At 40.5% G+C, this 23,331-nt stretch overlaps 1 protein-coding gene across 2 annotated transcripts in view; it reads left to right on the forward strand.

The window, feature by feature from the left end:
• The first annotated feature begins 1,438 nt into the window (after nt 1-1,438).
• lama5 (laminin, alpha 5) overlaps nt 1,439-23,331 on the forward strand; it is a 126,872-nt gene continuing 104,979 nt past the window's right edge. For both annotated transcript variants that reach the window (XM_023272901.3, XM_023272902.3), the window contains exons 1-2: nt 1,439-1,911; nt 8,544-8,696. In XM_023272901.3, the coding sequence (XP_023128669.2) occupies nt 1,651-1,911; nt 8,544-8,696 (414 nt within the window). In that variant the 5' untranslated portion in view covers nt 1,439-1,650. The remainder of the gene's footprint in view (nt 1,912-8,543; nt 8,697-23,331) is intronic.

Genomic DNA, 23,331 nt, shown 5'->3' on the forward strand with positions numbered 1-23,331 from the left:
TCTACAAAAGATGCTTATCTGAAACCTTGGATAAGATAAAATCAACTTTACTCGTCTCTTACCAGGGAAATTTACATGACAAATCAAACCATAATGAAATTCACTGCTATCTGGCCCTAAACCACAAGTATAAATTAGCCGAATATTTCTTTACTGTCATGGAGGGAAAGCAGAGACAAATCCTGACCAAATACTCACTGATATTTTCGGTGACTTAAAAATCTTTGAAACGGAACATAATGTTTTTGATTGAGGTGCTTTGTTTTCCTCATTCACCATCCTTAAAATAAGACATCATTTTTTTCTTAAACATCAACTTTCATCATGTAAAATATTCATTACCAATAAATTTTTTATACTCAATATCAGATCTAATCTTCTAAACTACAAGCATTTCTTGTGACAACAGTAGAGCCACAGAAATGGGCGACAGTAGAAGTCATGGCAACGACAGAAGAAAAAAGTGTGTGATCACCGCATGACAAATGAGATAGGAATGGAGATGCACCGTTTCTTAAAATGAATTTGTGAGTGTTATTACTTATCTGCCGTATTTATCAACACAGGCTTGTAAGCTGGCAAACATGTAAGAAATTAATTTGCTTCAAATATGTTTTCTTCAGTTGTTTCTTTTAAGTTTTTATGTGTATTTGTTCATGTCATAGTTTTTAAGAAATGTTTTAATTCAATAACAAAATCTTGTCTTTATTATCTACACATAGTTTATCATTAAATCCAGCTGTATATTTGGACACAGAATATTCTATAATATTTATAAGCCTATTTGAATAGAAATTACACACATTATTAACTTGAAGCAATTACCAATTTTAATACATCAACCCAACCTGAATATATATTTTATCTGGCAACCATGTATTAAATTAAGTGGTGGGAAAGGTCATCCTGTTCTTTATTTCTCTTAATACATAGTTTTTTTCTTTTTCTCACCTCATTTTTTAAAGCTTTTTTCATCATCCCAACATTGTTTACTGATACCTGTAAATAATAAAGCATGTGCTAAATCAGAGCTACAGTCACAATGAAATTATTGCCAAACACACATGCAAGTAATTTGAATTTATGTTTGGTGCATAACAGTGGGATAAAAGATGGGAAAGAAGAAAGTGTTGCAAGATAAACAGGAAGTCTTACAAGAGTTGAATTGAACTGAATTGAATTGAATTGAATGAAGAAATGAGAGGCGATGAATTCACAAAATTCAATTCAAATATATAGCTTGTATTTACTGGTCTAATGGGTCCATTACTTTCCCTTTAAGATGCCTTTATTTGAGCTGCTTAATGAGAGTTCCTGCTTGATAAACACCCGATCACTGAGCATTGGAGGCTGTGTGCCCTCCTCCAACCACTGGGGCCGGGCCAACAGGGTGCAGAGAGAGGGGAGGCGGGGAGGCAGGGAGGGTGAGTACAGACTCTGTTGGAGAAGCTGGTGGAGCGACGCACAGAGAGGACGTCGACGCACCGCTCCGAAGGATTTAACTCACCCCCTCGGCAATCTGAAGCACTTTTCTCCAAATGCTCCTCTCCTGCAGGCGGTAACGGCTCACCTCCTCTACACCCGCGTTGGTTTAAACTCCCCCCTTGAAACTTCCCTCCTCGGACCTGATAGAGCGCACAGGTGGAGAGGATGGCGAGCGGACCGGAGTCTCTCGGCGCTGCGCTGTTGCTGCTGCTGCTGACCTGCTGCCGCCGGTCGTCGGCTCAGGAGCTGCCGACCAACGGGGTGAACGGCTACAGCCTGCACCCGCCGTATTTCAACCTGGCGGAGGGCACGAAGATCACCGCCACGGCGACCTGCGGGGAGGAAGACACCGGCAGGACGGTGCACGACCTCTACTGCAAGCTGGTCGGAGGCCCGGTGTCCGGAGACCCGAGCCAGACCATCCAGGTGAGCAGAACGCCACGGATTGGACTAGAGCAGAACAGAACGTGAATATTCTTGGATTCTAATATTAATCCAGGGACTTGGAGCTCGTCTGTGATGCTCCAGAGTTAGTTTAAGTGGTTTTTCTACACTTAACTTTTAACTCCTGTGGCACAGTTAGATCACCTCATAATAATAATCCATCTGCAACAGCTTTAAATTAAAGTCCAAAAGTATGTTTGGAATGCATGCTCAGGCTGTTAATAGAATGTTTCCCCTGCCCTGTATTGCATTGTTAAAATACTCCTGTTGGCTCCAAATGTGTTTACAGTATAAAAACCCATGTTTGAGCAGTTGGCATTGATCCTTTGGAGTGAATACAACTTCTAATAAACCAACAAACAACACTGAATCAGGGGAATTAGCTTTCCCTCTACAATCAAATATATTTTCAATGTATTTGAAATTGTCCAGACATGTTAAGACATTCTTTTTTTAACTCAAGCTGAAGACAAATTACATTTTCAAGCTAATTTTGTTAAGTTCCCTCAATTTGAGTTTAGTTTTAAGCCAGCTAATGCAAAAATGTGAGTTTCCAAGACATACAATATTAAATTGATGCATTAACTCCAATCATTATTATGCCAACCCAATTCATCTAAATTAGTATAGTTTTTGATTATTATTAGTTTTTATCTTGCAGCCATGTATTTAATTAGATGGTGGGAATGGATTCCTAAGTGCTGCCTCACTGAGTAGCTTGCATGACTGTCAATGCTTAGACTTATTATATTCATATGGACCAGATTTCTTAACTTTTTAGAGTGTGTGTGTGGTGCTCACCAGAAGACTTACAGTGACCTACAGTTTCTGCATAATTTCCTTTAATACCTCTAGCCTCTAGGAACGTGATGGGCCTAATAATAATATGCTACTTTTGCATTTACAATTTAAACATGTCCAAAAACTATACCGCCATGGTTATGAGGCCTCATTATGTCAACTATAGGGGCACTGTTTGTAGTGACAATTGTATTTCCCACAGTTGTCACTTTGATCCTCACTGTTTATGGCATCCCTTCAAACTTTACCACAGAATCACTGCTTCTTTTATCACCAACCTGCAGATGCATTCACAGTAGAGAGTTGAGCAGAGGGGGTCAGTAGTGTGCATGAGTCTCCATCTGCTCTGCCAAGTCATTATTTCATGCACTGCTTCCTTTGTAGGACTTGGCAACACTTAACACAGGCCACTTATATAAGGACAGGCAACATTTCACTTAGAGTGGACGCAGCAGAGATTCCAGCTTCCACAGTCGGGTTTAAAGATGAGTTTTTAATGTGATGATGAGTTTGTGAGCTTGTAAAAAGCATCAGCAGACCCATTGTCAGTTTGACAATGAAGCCTCCTGGTATCAGCGGTTAGCACACAAGAGATTATTGCAATTTCATGGGTTAACCATTAAAGCAACCCTCTGGGCGATAACATGAAAGCTTATTGCCTTCTCTCTCTCTCTCTCTCTCTCTCTCTCTCTGTCTCTCTGTCTCTCCCTCTTTCTCTCCCACCTGTTCCCCACATTCCTCACGGTGACTGACCCGTGTCCTCCAATCAGACCGGGTTTATCCGCTCTGTTACCGCGAGATTATCAAGGCTTCCTCTTGGAAGACAGGGAGGAAAAGGAGAAATTTTGTCATGTTGAAACGCCTCTCCTAGCCCATGTTTAGTGTTGGCAAAACACAACATGCATGCAAATGAGCACAGTTTGAACTGAAGCTGAAAGAGATCAGGTGTAAAGATAAAGACATGCTGACCATTAGCGGTGGAGAATGAACAGCAAGCAGTGTGAAAAGTGATTTGACTGAGAATGAAGCCACCAAAACACAAAAAATGTGTGCCCTGAGGGGATATTTGCCTTTGTTAAAGAGAGAACGCTCAAGACTCTGTGAAGCTCTCAAGTTGCATGTAGAAATGTTTAATCTGAGTCAACATTCTGGCTTAAATGGCAGAAAGAAAGACATAATTGCATAGTTAAGGGAATTATTAACTCAAATTAAGCTGGTAAAATGTCCTGCAGTATTTGTCCCGTGACATTTTGGCGTTCCCAATTACAGACGTGGTCCCGATCACATTATAAACACTTCAGCTTCTCCACACGGAGGATTAGGCTGACATTCCCTCATCAGCGTTTTTATTCAGTCCTTCTGTGATCTCACAGCAGTTTGGTGAAGTGGTGAAGTTGCTGCGTAATTAGCTCAGGAAATCTCCAAAATGAACCCAAGAAATCTGGTCATTAGCTCAAGGAATGGGCCATTCATTATGTGTTCGGGCTAAGAGGTTTAGCCCACTTTGCTGGGCTTTTGTAGCTCGGTCCACTTGTTGGGTTACTGCACCCCCTGAATATTGCACACATGCACACACGGACACAAAACACACACACTTTTCTGTGTTGAGGTTAATCCTGTTTTGATTTGACAGCAAGACGTGAGAGTGTTTTTATTAATTAAAAGCTGCAGGAGGAGGACAGAAGGGTGGAGAGTGTGTGTGTGTGTGTGTGTGTGTGTTTGTTTGTATTACTCATGTTGTGAGGACATAAATTTGCTGACAGACTTACATTGTGGGGACCTGCCTATTTTTTAGGACCCAAAGCACAAAAGTATCTGGTAGTAGTGGTCCCTACCAAATTTGAGTCTACTCATATTAAGGATCTGCCAGGAGTCCCAATTATATACCATTTTCCTAGATACACACCTAAAGTACATTGAGGTTACTGAAATCATCCAATATCTATACACTACCATTCAAAAGTTTGGGGTCATCCAGGTAATTTCATGTTTTCCATGAAAACTTAAACTTTTATTCATGTGCTAACATAATTGCACAAGGGTTTTCTAATCCTCAATTAGCCTTTCAACACCATTAGCTAACACAATGTACCATTAGAATGCAGGAGTGATGGTTGCTGGAAATGGACCTCTCATGTAGATATTGCATTAAAAATCAGCCGTTTCCAGCTAGAATAGTCATTCACCACATTAACAATGTCTAGACTGTATTTCTGATTCATTTAATGTTATGTGCATTGGAAAAAAATGCTTTTCTTTCTGTGGACATGTGTAAGTGACCCAAACTTTTGAACAGTAGTGTATACTTGACAACTGAATAGTTCAGCAATGAGAAAAATTTGCATTTCTGCTACCAAGCTGTTCCTTAATGTTATGTAGGTGGTGAGGAGCATTGCTGTGAAGCTCCAGTAGATTACTCTTTGAACTGTACTGTTTAGAGGGTTGGATGTATTGTGGCTCCACAAACTCCAAAAGATGGCGGCAACCTGTTTTCTTCATGCAAGTCAGAAACTGTATTGTAGAATAGCTGTAGTATCTGGTTGTAGTGGCCCAAGGAGGTGGTCACTCAGGCTATGGACAGTTCCATGTTGGCAAACATAGAGCACTTTGGAGTTTCAGCTGGCAAAGGTCCATCATGACAGAGACTTGTGTGACCCTCAGTAGTCTCCAGCCATAGCTTGTGTGTTTAAGAAAAGCTGGGATCTACTTCCACAGTGTTCCTGTACCCCAGTAGCAAATACAGTAGAGCTACCTTTGCTGTCTATATCATGTATAGGTTGATGAAAACGCTAATATCACCTCAGGACAAATGGCCACTGTGCTTAATATGCATTATCAATTTATTGATACTCAGGACACCCACTGAGCTGAGACATCACACTCTGTCCATCCAACCTTTTTGTTTCCTACTTTTGACTGCAGTCTGTCAGAAAAACAGTAGATAGTGGATGTAACTCCAGTTCTTTGTGTGTAGCCCTTTAACAAACTTCTCTACTGGCTGTATGGAGTTAACAGACTTGTGGTGGCTGTGGTGCCAATCGTGCAAAGAAGAGGCAGCAACAAAACTTTGGCCATCTATTGGAAAAAATGGCAAGAGCTGTTCAAGAGTTGCTTTCAGTTGGGCAAGTTCATGATAGCTGATCAGTTATTTTTGTTCCATTGTTTCTACATCAGAATAAATTGAGAAAAGAGCTTTCCACCTCCCATGCAGCCGGTCATTCTTATTTAAAATGTCAAAAACCACCTCAAACGAGCAAATCTGTCTATTTTCTATGCAAACTGGGAAACTATTTCTTTCAGATTCCCATTAACTTTTCAAGGTGGTATTTCAGAACAAAAAATATGTTGTGGAAACATGGCCAGTGGAAGTATGAGAAGGGCCATGCTTTATGTTTTCAAGAGAAGAAGACAGATCACATAAAGTAGCAGGTGTTGGGTGAATTTCACTTTGGCGCTGAGGACATTGATTCTTCAGTAAGGGAGACTTTTGCTTAATCACCTATAGTTTGAGGCAAAGAATAGGAAGACAGTTGAAAAATGTCTGAATGAAAGTGCGTGTAACACACAGAGAGAGGAGAATGCGCTGTACATGTTCATTTCCAGGTGGCCTCTGCACTGAGAAGGCTTTCCAAAAGAAGTGACAAGAGAGGAGTGTTGTGAAAGGAAAACCGGTGCGAAAGGGGGCTTGACAGTCTGGATGAAATACAGACGCAGACTGGACATCTCACTAGACTAACCTCCAGGCATTTCTTCTAGAGATGTCACTTTCAGAAAGATCAGGTTTTTTTGTTCACAGCTTTATTTTCTTACATTTTCACCTTCATTTCCTTGCATTTAGTTTCTGAGTTTAGTACACCTCTGGCCCTTTAATGTTTTGAGAAACCTTTCCTGTGGTGTGAGATTTGTCAGACAACATGAGCCCAATTATGTTTAGGTTGTAGCGGATCTGTAGAAAAAGCACAAAGGCTGATTGACAGAAGATCTCTGGAAAGTCCAGAGAATTAGATGGGGGCGGGAGCAGGGGTTGGTGATGGAGTCAGATAGTGAGCAGTGTCCTTTGACCCCGGTGACCTGCAGTGATAATATCTTCTAACCTGGGCTTTTGTTCAGGTCTGGACTTGTTTAGTTTATGCTAATGCTTACATTGGCAGCACTGGTTAGGTTAAACGCTCAGACAACCACACTGGATTAGCTAAGAATGAGGAGGATTTCAAAACCAGAGAAGTGAAGAGGCTACCTTAAGTGGATGCGTCCACTTCTGTCTCAGCACACATTATCACATGCTGTGTTTTACATTTTAGAAAAACAACTGTACTTGCAGTACCTATCTTCAAGTCAGCCGTTTTTTTTTTTTCATTTCACAGTGGAAATTGCTGGACAGAAACTTGAACCATGAAGGTGAAAATTTATCCTAACAAACATCAAAGCACCCAAAGACCAGTTTCTAGTCTTTTTGTTTTATTTGCTCCTGTCACATTTTTACTCACAAACATGGAATTTAAATTGCTTTGATAACTTATTTTACATTTGTTAGTGACACAAAATTTGCTAATGCTCATAAATGTGTAACCCTATTCAGTTTCCACATTGTTAATCTTTCTGTTATATTACACTGTAAACTGCAATTTTGTCACAAAACAGTCAGACTGAGGCTCAGAGACGACATTTATGACACATTAAAACCTAGAAGCAGGAGTACAAACTGGGATATCACTGTTTAAGTAACCTGAGTGGAGCCACCTTTCTGTTGGAATATGAGCAACTTGACCCAAGCCGCTTCTGGGACATACAGCTATGAAAGAAAACCCTTCATTTCATGGAATACCATGCTGCTGTTTTCTGTGATTGGAGAGACTAAACTGTAACTTATCCCACAACAACCAGTGTGTGTGAATCAATTACATCCTGTCAAAGTGAAAACAAGAAAAGCACTCAGAATGCAGTAAGGCTGCTCAGTCGTATCATTTCCGATGGCTGAAATCTTGAAAAACTTCGTGGCAGAAATCACAGCACTGCAGAATGTGGCCATTTAATATAGATGTACCCACAAGCAAAATGACCTTGCACTGAGCACAGGCGTGTGTTATGCATGTGAACGTTATGAACGGATACTGAATCGTGTGACCAAAATCTGTAGCAGGGCGGCGGGAATTGATGGGACTCGGAAATAAATTGTTCCTTGTATCATTTCCGATGGACGAGTCCCGATAAGTCCGCAACGGTGAATTTGTAGTAGGATTGCAATCATGTGAGCTGACAACGACCTGACATAGTGTTCATTTGTTGTCATAGTTACAGTGATGCTGTGCCGCTGTCTCGCAATGATAGAGAAATTTTTAGCAATCCTATGGATCCAGACTATAAGCCACATCAATGCCAAAATCTAATCAGTTGGTCCTTGTGTCATTTCTGACCTTCCCTGAAAATTTCATCCAAATCCATGTAACCGTTTTTGAGTAATGCTGCTAACAGACAGAGACAGACAGACAGATGTACACCGATCGTCACTTAACTCCACCGTTCCTTGGGAGAGTAAATATTCTCCACAGTAGATCTGTAAATAATAAATAAGAGCAAAAACTGTAAGAAGTGTTTGTTTGGGATGTGTGTTCAAAAAGTCTGCTAAAATGTATTTAGGACGGTGTGTCCCACTGCGCTGAAGTCCACAATGACTGTTTATTTGGCCATGGCAAAGGAACCTCTTTCCTTCCATTTTTAACAAGAAACTGGAAAGTTATTTCAACAAGACATCAAATATCATTTGCGAAAGTGAAGATTTAAACTCTGTTACGTCGCTGTTGCTGTCTCCTCAGGGCCAGTACTGTGACATCTGCAGCCAGGGCGACAGTGATCGAGCCCATCCCATCACCAACGCCATCGATGGGACAGAGCGATGGTGGCAGAGCCCACCTCTGTCCCGCAGCACGGAGTACAACGAGGTCAACGTCACCTTGGACCTTGGACAGGTAGGACTTGTCAAGAACACACACTGAATAACGTGCATCAGTGTTTTCCTGGCTCAAAATCAGTTCATTTACAGTAAAGGCAATGAGTCTGTGTTAGATTCATTGACATAAGTCTTTGCATTTTCCTCCTATTTCCGACTGCTTAAAAAAATTTAATTGTTAATTTCGTCCTCAATTCTAATGATTTTGGTGATTTTTCTTCGCTGCTGGCTCAAACCTTTTGGGGTGGTGCCAAAAGTTCCTCTATGAAGGAAAAACCCTGCTCGTGAATTACGTCTGTGTCTGTCTTTGCGTTTATGGTTGTCATTTGAGCGAGTACTGTCTGCTGCTCCGCTCTGTGTTTGTGTCATGTGGATTACTGTGTGCTGCTGTGGTGTTCTGCTTTTACTCTTTTTCTTCTGTTGGGTCAGTTGGTGCCATTACAGATAGTGATGTTGCTGTACCATCTCAGATTTTGTTTCAGAGTTTACCTAATTGTTATTTTTGATTTTTTGGGTTGAATTTTGAGAATTTTATGTGTGTGATTTTTTTTGAGGAGTCACCCTCAAAACACATCTCACCTAAAATAACTAAAACTTCAGACCTTGTCTTGCCAAACCTACCTCATATCTATTCTGCTGTGTTATAGACTTCAAAAGTTGGTTTGATCAAATTTTTTTTGGACGGTAAAGGGCCACCATGACAAAATCTTCTGTGATGCTTAATGATGTCTAACAAGCGCCAGTGCGTTAAATAAAGCTCCTCGTAATAGCATATGTGACAGCTGCTTTTGTGGTTTGTTCGATGCAGCAATATTAGCACAGGACATATGTCCAGTGTACTCAATTTATATCATAAATTAATCAATCATTGATAGATAGTAATAATTTTAAATTTACAGCACTTGCATAACAGCAGACATGCTTGGGTTTGATCAGGACATCTCTACATCAATATATATACTCTTGGAGGAACTTTCTTGGACCCCAGTGCCACCCTTGTTTGAAATAAAGTCTCAGACAGTATAGCAACATAATTTTGAATTCTGTTTGAATTGACACAGACTGCCGCTTCCAGGTGTTCTGGAGTAGTAGAATGCTTCCAGAGATTTCCAACACTTGCATCGTCCCTATCTAAACATTTTGTGTCAGAAAGATTCAGAAGTATCGTGGAATGTCTGGGTTCCCTCGAGAATTTTGACTTGTGTGTATCATATGACCCCTTGGTGGTATCCTGCCCCAGTTTAACCTTTAACCTGCATGCTGGTCCATTTAAGCTTTAATCGCTGTCCTTCTCAATCTGTGAGGTTGTCACAGTTTCTGACTGTTTTTTACTTGCATTCCTAATCGGATTTTGTTCTGTAGGATTAGACTGAATTGAATTTTCAATTGGAGCACCAGAATGCGACGATGTTGATTTGTTTGTTCTCTAGAATTTCAGTGTGTTGTGAAGGTTCAGGGCTCTTAATGTGAGCCTATTTCTTTGATCTCGAAAAACACAACACTATCTACACTGAGAATTCACCACCAATGACCAATTACTAATAAATTCCAACATTTCCATTAATCAATAATGACTGTTACACTAGAAATGAAGCTTGTTTGGTTTCAGATAAAACTAGCAGTAGTAGAATCTCCCTCTAACATCTGCTGGCTGCCAGTAAACTGTTGTCCTGCTTTTCTGCTTCACCATGATAAACTGCTCAGCTATGTCAAATCTGATAATTAATGTGAAATAAATCTGAACCCATTACCTAGTTTACTAGCCAACCTCAGTGATATATGAGCCTCTTACACCTCAGCGACCCGAACGAAGAATCAAACAGTTTCAGTGTGAGTTGATTTAGAGCTGTTGTTCTTGGCAGAAGGCTTTGCTTGTCCCAGCTGCTGTTACTGTGGTGAATCCATCAGGGGAATACCGATTCACTGATATATTTTAAGGACACATTAAGGCCACAAATACGGCACAGCAAACCTTTCGATGTGCATTCTGTCTTCCTGTGCTCCAAGTTAACCTTCTTGTGTTTTTGAACGTTGCTCTTGAACAACCTTTTAATGTTGCTGAATGCAGCTCTTTTGTGCCAGGCTCTCCTGCTCGAGTGCCTTCCTCATTCATCAGTGGAGAGACATTCACTCGATGTGTGTGTTGTGTGTGTATGTGTGTGTCCTTGTGTCTTGGCAAGTGTGTTTTCTGCGATTGCATTCAGTTTCCCCTTCACTCTTTCATCCTTGATTTTCTCTCTATTCTCTATTTTGTTCTCCTCTTTCCACCTGACTCTCTCTCTCAGGGTTGAAGGTCTCAATAGAGAAGCAGGGAGCTGTGACAGTCACTGTATGTGTGTGTTGAGCTTGTAAAGGGCTTTATCAGCCCATTTACCTTGTGGCAGTAGTAAAAGAATGGATAAAAAATCTTTAAACAACGATATGAAACCTGTCAGGGCTCAGTGTTCTCATGATTCTGACTGTATGTATATATATATATATATATATATATATATATATATATATATATATATATATATATATATATTGTAAGTATATATCTGTATTGGTTGTTTCATGACTGAATCAGTTGGTAAAATAATAATAATAGAAAAACTGAAAAGTTAGAAAGTAGATGAGACACTTGTTTCAGTCCGTGTGGTTTTCAAATTGACAAGTTTATTATACACTACTGTTCAAAAGTTTGGGGTCACTCAGACAATTTCATGTTTTCCATGAAAAGTCACACTTCTATTCATGTGCTAACATAACTGCACAAGGGTTTTCTAATCATCAATTAGCCTTTCAACACCATTAGCTAACACAATGTAGCATTAGAACACAGGAGTGATGGTTGCTGGAAATGTTCCTCTGTACCTCTATGGAGCTATTCCATTAAAAATCAGCTGTTTCCAGCTAGAATAGTCATTTACCACATGAACAAGGTTTAGACAGTATTTTTGATTAATTTAATGCTATTCATTGAAAAAACTGCATTTCTTTCAAAAATAAGGACATTTCTAAGTCACCCCGAACTTTTGAAGGGTAGTGTATATTTATATACAAAACTAAATTTTACATGTTTCAGGTTTGATCTTTAACTACAGTTAGGTCTGTACAGAACTGAAACGATTTCCCAAATAATCATTTTTGACCAACAGGTGTAAAATTGCGGTTTCTTTCAGTTTTTTGTTCATTTCTTTTTTAACTTCAAGCCTGGTGGGTTTGTAAGGCATGTTAGAACTATCTATGCTGTGACTACTATTAGAACTATCAGTTTCATCAGGAACAAAAACCAAAACAAATTTAAGCTAAAATCAGGATATTTAATCGAAATCACTTTACATGTATCATTTAAAAAATGCTTTAAAAAAGCACTTTGTTACGCCATCAAAAAGGCATTGGTGATTCAGCTGTGAGCAACAGTCACGTGACAAAAACTCATTGACTTCTTGGATGAACTGCAGACTGTGTTTACACAGAGCACAGAGGAGATAAGCGTTGAAAAAAATAGCATAACTTTGCTGGATATTTTTGCGTTCTCCCTACTTCTGTCTATAGTTGTGCTGTTTCCGTTAAGGTGCAGGACCTCACTGTCTGACAGAGTGTCATATATTCATTGTCGCACAGTAAGTTTAAAACCGCTTAGAACAGAAAATATTTCAGGTTCTAAGCCAGCAGGTAGCAGTTACAGACTGACATGGACTTTGCTGATATTAGATTTAATGTGTAATGTAATCTCCATCAAATCAGAATGATTTCTGGGTGGCATTCAACTTAACTGAGAGGGGGGGGGGTCTCGAGTTTCCAGGTTGCAGTTTTGTCTTGAAAGAATGTAGGTGGGCTAAAGCCGGTGTGTGACTGGGTGCAGAAGACCCCACCCACTGAACCCCCCCACCTCCTCGTGAATGAAAGAGAAAAGAGAGATTGGAATGTCAGTTAACCTGTCTCAACCTGCACAGGGGAAGGCTCCTTAAATTACCCCAAACTCCTCTTTTTCTCTCTCCTGGTTGTGGCTGAGCAAAAAAAGTCAGATCTTGATATGGTGCTCTCTATGGCCAGAAATATGTGGACACACCTATCCTTAACTTTTTATTGAGGCCTTTTTTCGCAGGTTTTGGCTCTGCCCTTTAGTTCCCATCAGTGGAAATCCCAACATGATGACTTCGTGGGTTAGAGAAGCATGTACTGTCACTTTGTGAAAACAGTAGCGGAAATGTGATTCATTGTTTTAAAGTGAAAATGTCCTCATGCACAAAGCGTTTATGCAACTACAGATGCAACAAAACCCCAAGATTCAAGACCTTTATTTATTACAAACACAATTATACATAGTATAATGTGCAGTGAAATGCATTGTGTCATGATTGGTCAAAAGGCTCAAGTGCAGGAAATGAACAGACAGGTCTCAGAAGTGTAAAAAAAAAAAACACGGTGTTTTATTCCACCTAGACTCAAATGTGGACTACAAATCACAAGGCGGAAAACTACAGCAGGAAGTACTCAGAAACAGGAAACTGTTGCAAACTCTTTCAGAGAATACTTTAGCGACTACTAGGGCCGAGGAGGACAAAAGGCACTAACCCACATAGGGTAACTCCCAGGCAAGAAAGTAACTACAAATACTAAGAACGAGAACAATAATATCTAAGCTACACTAACGAAGAACTCAATACAACTAGATGTACGAAAACTCTAGGAGAGGTTAACAAGATAAATATGGAACCGGATGCTCAGACTGGGCTCGTAGCTGCTAGGCGGCTGATGGTATTTGGCCTGGGCTTGGAGTCCAGAATGAGGGTGGAGAAAGCAGCAGCTGGTGAGTATGGAGGGACGCCAAGATGGATGAATGGCACAGGTGAGTATTCTCCAGAACACTGACGGAACAGGGAACTGGAGGTGGCGATGGTACCAGACGGAATGGAACAGGAGCAGGTAAACCAGAACTGGAACAAAGGAAGACAACTAGATTTACTCAAGGAGCAAAGGTACGAACTGTGGCTGGAGTAACAATCAGTAAACACTTTACTGGCTTGTGTCACAATCCGGCACTGAGAAGTGAATGGCGTCTGCTTATATTGTGGCGACGGTGTCTCTTGATTAGAGCAGCTCCACCTGCTCCTGCTTGAGCTGATGGTGATTGTGAATGATGAACACCTGCTGCTGCTGCTGCTCTGCTGAGTGAATCTAAAAAGGAGAAAAGGGTGGAGAAAGAGGGAGGAGACACTACCTCGGCCTGGCAGCAGCCTGCCTGACACATTGTACACCTATTCCAAACCGAAACAATAAGAATAACGAATAAAAACACACAAGGAGTGTGTGTGTGTGTGTGTGTGTGTGTGTGTGTGTGTGTGTGTGTGTGTGTGTGTGTGTGTGTGTGTGTGTGTGTGTGTGTGTGTGTGTGTGTGTGTGTGTGTGTGTGTGTGTGTGTGTGTGTGTGTGTGTGTGTATATATATGGAATGCATCAAAGATAAGGTGGGTGCAGGTGAGTTTTGGGTTTCAGAGGGTGAAGATGGCTGAGATGTCCTTCAGCAAGGCACCAACAAACCATCAGTCCCTACGTTAGTCTGAGGTGTCTGGTGGATGTGAGTTCAGAACATAAAACTGCAGAGAAAACGAGTGTGCTTGCACACATTTAGATCAAGAACACGTGAAACTTTCTAGGTGTGGAGTTCAGTTTGCCACAGACGCACCGTACAGTCACTGTCAGTCCATCAGAGTTTACCTGAATATCAAGAGATGTTTAGTATTTCCAAAGAACCTACTTATAAATGACTTTTCCCACATATCCTGTCAGTGTTGGATTTAAAACCTCTTAAGGTGTCTCCTTTTTGGTGAATCAAGAAGAACCCTGTTCGTGAGTCTGAACCAGCCATTCATCTTATCTTCTATAGATAACATCCAGCCCAATATAGACCATTTTTATCTGCTCTACTCTCCTGTCTTCTTTCTTCTGCTATCGCTTCCTCATCCTCCTGCTTGACACCCGTCTCATTCCTCCTCCTCCTCTTCTCTGCTTCTTAAGCCCCATATATGCTCCTGCATTGAATCTAGACAACTCTACAACTGGACTATGACAGTGTGAGCATTTATACATGGACACCGGTGTGTCTTTTGTCATGCAAAACCAGTTAGTGACAATGTTTCTTGGTGGGCTTTAAGCAGTGGCAACTGAAACGGAGAGAATCATGTTGGACTAATAAATGTTGAACAGCAGCTACTTTAACCAAAAGTATTGCAACACAGAAAAGACCAAAGACGTTTGAACCAAATGAGTCTATACATGGAATATTAGAGCGATGAAACCAAGAATACAGCATGTGGCTGCACTTGCAAAATACGCACTAATTTGTTTGTATCATTAGCAAATTTACAGGCAATTATGTACTTCATTTTGTACATTTTATTATGACCAAGTGGACCAATAATAGTAGTTGTGGTGTGCACAGTTCTATGGAGGTGGATGTCGGGTTACGGCATAGGTTCAGTGTAGAGGTCTAAATCAAGTTTTTGTCTCCTCTTCAACATCTTTTCCTGTTTTTACACATCCTACTCTTCTTTCTCTTTCAAGTAGTGACATATTACCTTCCAGCTTCTTGTCCTCCATATTCTCATCTTTCTAGCGTTTGCTATTCCTCCAGTATTTTAGATTTTTCCTCTTCTACTATTACTTGTCTTTTTTCAAACATCAGCGTCCTTTTTTTTCCTCCCTTTTGTTATGTAATTTCTGGCCATAAAGATAGTTTTGGTTTGCAGGTTCTCAGTTATCCATCACAGGGAATTCAAATACACTTTTGGTGAATGGAATTTGGCTTTTTTTCTATGTGGTGATGAAGAATGACATTAGAAAAACATCATAGTTGCATGTCTATCCTTAAGTAGTGTCTCTGTTACTTTAGATAATCCACAGATCTGAATGTCCACAGTTTACATTTCAAGTACATTCTGCTGAAGAAAAAAAAAGGATTTAAAATGTCATCTAGAGATTGTCCAGAGTTTTAAGTAATTAAAAAAAAGAATTACCTTAAAATATAATGTCTCTATGTCTGTCTTGTAGGACTTTGCAGTCTTGGAGGAGGTGAAAATACCTTAATAAGAAGGAGCTCAGCATACCTGCTTGATGAAAAATAACTTGCTAAATAACTAGAAACGATAGCCACCAGATAAATGTAGTGCAATAAAAAGTCCAAGACTTTGCTCCACTGGTATAAAACAGCAAAAAATGGAAACGCCCAGTGAAGTGCCTCATGATTTGTCATATCTATACTTATGTATACGGTATTTATCATCTATGGTATCTGTACCTGCTGGGCTCCTTGTCTGTTCCTGTTAAATGTGCGCACTTGGAAAGAGATGGAGGAGAAACGACAACCTGCCTGATGAACTGTAGGAAGAACATGAATCATCCGATGAGGTCATACCCAGTTCAGCACAATTCACCGTTGTCTTGTAGTGATCCGAGCATGATGTTATATTGGCTTCGTGCGCAGGCGTGTGTTCGTGCACAGCTTCATTCCTCAGATGTGTGGTAGTGGAAGAACTGTTATTGCAGGTAAAGGAACGGAAAAAACTAGGAGGCCAATAATAGACCAATAAATACAGGTTGACAGCAAGGGGAAATAAAATTCCCAGGAAGACAGGAGAAGGAGGAGGAGGAAAGAGGGTTTAGGTGGAGAAGAAAACAGGTGAAAAGGAGGAAGGAGGGCGAGGGGCATGGAAAGAGGAGGAGGTGACAGAGGAAGAGAACAGGGGGTACTTGTCTGTTTTAGCAAGCTGTTATTAGAGCACAAAATAGGCTTCAGTTGGGAATGTGTGATGTATGTGTGTGTGTGTACATGTTCTTCAGGTGAGGTCTCGTGTTTTCCATAAGCCTCCCTCCTTGAGTGCTAAAATAAAAAAATGCATGATTTAAAAAAAAAAAAAAAAAAAAAGCTCAATAAGCTGACCCGTCAACAAGCTCTGCAGAGCTGCATCAGACTCTATTTCACGGATTTGTAGTGTTTCTGGTTCATTGCAGCAGATACTTACAGGTTCACGTCACTCAAATGAAAGAATGGAAAGTAGCATGCTCATTGTAGTCTTGACTGTGAAGCTTTCACCCTGCATCCTTTGCTTGTTTTGTCCAACCAGTTGTCCAGGACCTTAAAATAGTCAATTTACTGTTATGTATGATGAAAACAAAACAGTAAATACATCTGAGAAGCTGGAATGAGAGACTGTTTGGCATTTGGCATGAGAAGAGACTGACCAGTTATTGTTAAGATGTTAAGGTTGTTGTCAACCAATGAGAACATAGTCAATTGACTGCATGATCTGTACTAGGGCTGGACCCGAATATCCGAATATTTGGTATCCGGATATTTATTTTGAGAACCCACCACCCACCCCCGTCGGACGATGTCGACATCGGCATTCGTCTCGTTAATCGTTAATTCGCTCGATGCGTCCCCCTGTCGGACGTTACAATATGAACCAATCCTAATATTCGTCGCCACCCCCAGTCAGACATTACGAACCGAGCCAGGTTCCTTCCTCCGTTTGCCCACTGCATCGGACGTTATGGACCGAACCAAATATTCAGCTCGTTCTCCATCCGTCCGTCCAACCCCCCCTCGGACGTTAAGAAGCGAACTGAATATTCGGATGATCGTTATCAATCGGGCCTGAATATCCGGAGCCCAGAAACTGCTATTCGGGCCAGCCCTAATCTGTACATACACATCAACTCTCTGAAGAGAGTTTATTGACCAACCAGTCAACCTGAAAAGTACAGCCATAGGGGATACATTATCAAAATAGCTTCACATCGTCTCTTTATCGACCATTTGATTTATCCACTGTTGTTGCAGCTCCAGTTGTTATGTAGTAGTTTTGTTTGAACCATTTTCTACTAAAAGCTCTAAAAATTTTGATCATTATTTATCCAGAGTAATTATGATGTCGCTTCCAAAAAGAATACTAATCTAGTGGTCAAATGTCTTAACATAACTTCAGTTTTATGTGCTCTTTGAGTGAAAGTCAATTTAAATCCACTGTGTTATTGGAGTGGAGGCACAAATCTCAGAGATATATCAGAATGCACAGAAACAAAACCTAAAGTTATGTGCCTGACAAATGATACCCTCAGAGTTTAGGTGATAGAACACATATTTTTGTGTCATTTTAGCTAACCCTAACCCTAACCTGGCACCACAAATGTAAAATAACTCCTAAAATAACTATTACAAGGCAACACATAACTCTATATTTAAGACAAACTTGATTACAGTTGGAGAGAAGTTTCTTTCTTGAAAAAAAAGTTGAATGTTTCTATCCATCACGCACTCAGTTTCCTACTTAGTTGGCAGGTTTCCCAGCAGAAGTAGCACAAACAAAGAGACACACACATGCATGCAGTGTTGAGGTAGCTCCATTGTTCACAGTGTGTAACAGCGATCGAAGTGCCAACTGCCCCCGACCGGATTCTTCCTGCTATTGATGTGGTTTTAACGTCAGAGTTATCTTTAAATTGCCAGCCAGCTCTGAACTGCAGGGTGGGGGTTAATGTTTGGTTTTTGCATTTGGAAAATCCCTGCAGTTTCTGACATGTTTTAGATCTAAAAACAAATTCCAGTTTGGTGTCAAATGATAGTTAATACTACATTACAGTGTCTGAGTCAGCCTGAACACACTACGCTCTAAAAGGTCGTTCAGCAGACCTATTACCCACACTTAACTAAATGCATGGTTGCAAGATAAAAGAAATCTTCAAAAAATTCATGGTCTGCAGTGGTCGATTTGTAGTAGGATCGCAATTATGTGATAACCAGCAGGCAGTTGACGTAGTGTTCACTTGTTGTCATAGTTACAGTGACGCTGTGCCGCTATCTCGCAATAATACAGAAGTCCTTAACAAATCTGTGGATCCAGACTATAAACCACATCACTGCCAAAATCTAATCACTTGGTCTTGTGTCATTTCTGACCTTCCCTGAAAATTTCATTGTAATCCGTTAATCCGTTTTTGAGTAATGATGTTCTGCCGCGTTCCTTGCCGGAGTAATTATCTTTAGATATGTCTTTGAAATTGCAAGCATTGTTTAGATGGGTTATGCTGGCATAGAAATATTAATATTGTGTGAAATTTAAAGTCAAATTTCTCTGTTTGTGGATTTAAAACTAAATTCAAGTTACAGTAAAGAAATTTTCTGAGCTTCATTTAGCTTCACCTGAATAAACCGTTCACTGATGAAGAAAACTTAATTTCTCTAACCCAGTGTATATTATTAAACACAAGTTAATTTGAAGTTGTCTCAACTCCAAAATATTGGTGCAAACTGTTAATTTTTCTGTTGCGCCCAAACATTATTTTCTAGAGTCAGAAGCCCATTTTCACTAATATTCTATCATGTGATTCAGTGCTAACTACAGCCAAGCATCAACAGAAAATAACACATTGACGCCTGAAAATTTTGATAATCTGTGATGTGACACAACGGATTGGAAGCCAACACCAGACAATTACCCATTCACACAGTGAGGGGCACCATCGGTTTTCAGTTTCATTGATTTCGACATGTCACACTGCTACATTATGTTGCATCTTCTCTGCTGCCTGTAGGTGAGCAGAAGTATTCTGAGATCATTTCTGTGTGTATACGCCCGGATGTGTGTGTGTGGCTTCGCTGATTACAATCAGTGTATTCTCTGCCAATTCTGCTATTTACGAATGAACAGCATGGGAACCACACTCAGCCCAGGGCCTGAATGTGTGTGTGCGTGTTGTGTCTGTGGTTTGGCTCTGCACAGACTATTCCAGTGTATTATTTTCCTCAGGTGTGATGCCTTGTCTCTGTGTGTGTCCTGCTGTACAACATGTAGTCAAGCAGACAGCTCTTTGAACGCGTGTGAGAGTTTTTAAGATATCATCTGCTTTTTACAGTAAAGTCTGACGCTTCATCTTTTCCCCTCACATCATAATCACCCTCCACATCATTCTCATCTCTGTCTTGCTGCTCAGTTATCTATTCATCTCTGTCTCCACTCTCTGCAGCCACAAAGACTCTTCTGTGCAGTGTTTGACAGGGAAGTGATGGAAAGAAACAGAAAAAAATGGGTATTAAGATGGACGTGATCTCGCTCATTCCTGCATGTTTCTTTTTTTCCTTCCCAAAGTTAGTGAGGGTGCAAATGAGTGAAAAGAGTCCAAAATTAAAACTTGGTACTAGCTGTGTTAGTTTTTACCATTATGACGTATCAGAATTTTTGCACCACAACAGTAACAGCTATTAACAGCTTTTCCTGTGAAAACTAGTCTCCTTATTTTTTTTTTTAGAATTGTAGTGTGTAGGAATGAAAACCAGTGTTAGCATAGATCCGTCCGTCCCTCTGGATGACAGTAAGTTAAGCAATTAATTCCAAACCCTCTTCCATGCAACGTTTTCCAGTTCTTAGTGGAGAATCCTGAGATTTCCCCTGGCCAGATGAGATGACATATGTAATCCCTACAGCAAGTTCTAAGTTCTGGATCTACCCAGGGGTCTCCTCCTAGTTGGACATTTGAAAAGCCTCCAAAGGAAGATGCCCAGACAGCATCCAAATCACAAGCCTGAACCTCACCAACTAGCTCCTTTTGATGCAAAGGGAATCTACTGTCATCCAAGCTCCCTGCAGATGTTTCAGTTCCTCAACCTATCTCTAAGGCTGAGCCCAGCCACCCTAAAGAGGAAATTCATTAATTTCACATGACAGCAGGTGAAAGTTGGAACATAGATCAACCGATAAATAGGAGCTTTGCCTTTCCATCTCTGCACCCTACACAGTACAGTACAATGGCCCCATTACTCTCTGTCTCACAAGTGATCAAGACCCGAGGATACTTGGGGCAGCAACTCACCCCCAACCCAGAGAGCAATCCAAGTATTTCCAGCAGAGAATCATGGTCGCAGACTTGGAGGTGCCGACTCTTATCCCATCTGCTTTTCACTTTGCTGCAAACTATCCCAGTGGACGCTGATGATCTTTCCCTCGAAGCTAACAGAACCACATTATCTGCAAACAGCAGAAACGCTTCACTCCTCACCGCAGCTGCATCCGGAAGCTTAAAAATTCTTACAGTAATAATGACAAAATTTCCCGCAAATGTCTAAATAGATAAAATGAAGTGGTAACATTTTATATCCACATAGTTAAAGATAATATTGTTCGGCAAAACCACTTATCAGAGTGGCTTTTTTTCACACCGTAACACAGGAGTAGTAGGAGTGATGGATGTAAACTGCAACTTGACTGGTTGGCAGAGGGATACAGCTGTGGGTTGGTAACTCTAGTTTTTTTCTTTCTCTCTCTGTCTTTCTGTTTGGGTATTTTCCACAATGATTCAGTCAACCACACATTTTAGTCACGCATTAGTCAGCATAGCTCTATTTCTGTTTCTTAATCCAAGTATTTTTCTGTCCCTATTTGTGGCTGGCATTTTGAGAGCCAACAGTGTCTCTCATTCATTCCTCCCTCCACTTCTTCGTCCACTTGATTGACTTTTATTTCTGTCATCTTCTACTCATATGCCTTCATCTTCCTGTTTTCCCCTTTGCCCCTCTCATTCAGGGTTAAACATTGGCTCTGAAACTGTGTCCCCTCACACCAACTCACAAATGCTGACGCACAGTGCACATTTTTCTGTCATTCATTATGTGTACTGGGCAGGAAAATGAGTGTACAAGGGGAACATAAGAGGAGGACAGAGAGGGAGAGAAATCTGACCTTAATAGGAGTGATTCAGTTTTGAGGAAGGGATAGAGAGAGGAAAAAAAGATGAAGTTGATGTCATATCTCAAACAGAATAAAAGGGAGATGATAGATGGATGGAGGCAGGGAGGGAATGAATGAGGGGTGGGAGTTGAAAATAGTTTGCGGGTATTTCAGTGTTCTTTCTTTGGCTGCCTGCTTTTGAATGTTGCTGCTTGTGTTGATGTTGGCAGGTTAACACACCTTCTCTACTGGCTTTAGGTTGGTATTTTGACCAGTTTAGATAAATGATAGTTTCTGCAAGTTCAGGACATGTTAAAGCAAGATGAATGTAATTTCTAATATCTGACATAATGCTTGATACATGTGTTGTTGTGAAGTATTTGGAGCCAAATCCACAGCAGTTTGCACATGTCACAGTGTTTATGTACTATTTTTTGATGTTTGATGTTCATTGATTGTAGATTTTATTCATACTATAAACTTTAATTTCTGTTGAACTTTGTTTGCTGTGAGACATTCATTTAAGTCATGTTTTCCATTTGTGTAAAAGGCAACTTATCTGCAGCTCTGTTTTCTGTTAAATTTCAAACAGGGTTGAAAACCTACAGAAATGTTTCGGTGTTAAAGTCCAACATGTTGAGATGAGGATCCTATTGTCAGCCTGGTTGAATATTCAATCCAATATTCAGCATTTTACACTTATGGGTATCTAACCCGAATTCAGTTGCAATTTTTCTGTAAAATTACAAGGTTATAATTGTAATTTGGTAAAACAGTTTGCTAACTCCAGTATCGTCCCATAAAACATCTAACTGCAGCAGCGTAGTACTTGTAGCCTTGTTGTTTATGAAATGGGCTGATTCAGTTCACTGTTTGCATTTTCCCAAAAATGAACAGACAAAAACATTTGCTGGATAGTTGGAGACAAAAAGTTGTGCAAAGAAAAAAGAAGAAAGGAAGGAGAAACTGGAAGAAGTTGAGGGATGGAGGTGAGAGTGTGGGAGTTATTATCAGAATAAACAAAGAGGAAGGAGGGAGTGAATGAAAGAGGAAAGGTAGGAGGAGGAGAACAGGAAGGAGTGAGGGACTCCAGCTGTGAACGACAGCAAAAGACAAGAAGGCATTCATCTTGTGGCTGCTTTAATTGAAATGCTCTGCTCAGTGTGTCATTTTCAAAGCAGAGGAAGTGATTATCAGAGGGTGTCTCCCACTCTGGCTGCTGCCCTTCAGTGGTTTGGCTTCAGTAAGTGTTGTATTTGTGTTAATGTTTTCTGTAATATCCAAGTCGTACTTTATCCCAGAAACGGGCACCTGAGCAACTCTCAACAAGATGCAGCTGAAGCAGCAAAAAGGGAACTGGAGCACACTGTAATATACAGCCATTTTTTGTCCAAGCGTTTCAACATTATTGTGTTTTCATCGATCATAATGAACAGCGACTTGAGGCAGACAGAAATATAATCAACCCCAGCCAGGTGTGTGCCCGTCAGTGGACGATTGGTTTGGATGATAGATCTAAAAGTGGGAGTTGTCACCACTTGGACTGAGACCCACCTTTAGATCTGCTGTAGCATTCAATAGATTTGAGATCCCTGATTAATCAACTGTTTGGTGACAATAGTACACCTGGTTCGGCTGAATATATCTAGTTGCCTCATGTTGTTGTAGATTGTGATTAATGAAGAAACATTAGTCTTTTTGCACAGTATAATAGTGAATTAAGCAGTGCCCTCCAGCCCCTCTGTTTGTACTCCGATCTATTGATCTGTCCCAGGTCAAAGGCCATTGTCAGACTCTTTAGTTCTTAACTTCCAGCAGCTTTGAACTCTCCAATACACACACACAGAAACCAGCCTTTTCTCTTGAACGTACTGTTTGTTGCCCTGTTCACCTCGTCAACGCCGAGTGTATCTTTTAACCTTCATCCCAACTTCTCTCCCTAAAA

The sequence above is a fragment of the Amphiprion ocellaris genome, chromosome 8 (assembly GCF_022539595.1).
Source record: "Amphiprion ocellaris isolate individual 3 ecotype Okinawa chromosome 8, ASM2253959v1, whole genome shotgun sequence".
In the NCBI taxonomy this organism is placed as follows: Eukaryota; Metazoa; Chordata; class Actinopteri; family Pomacentridae; genus Amphiprion; species Amphiprion ocellaris.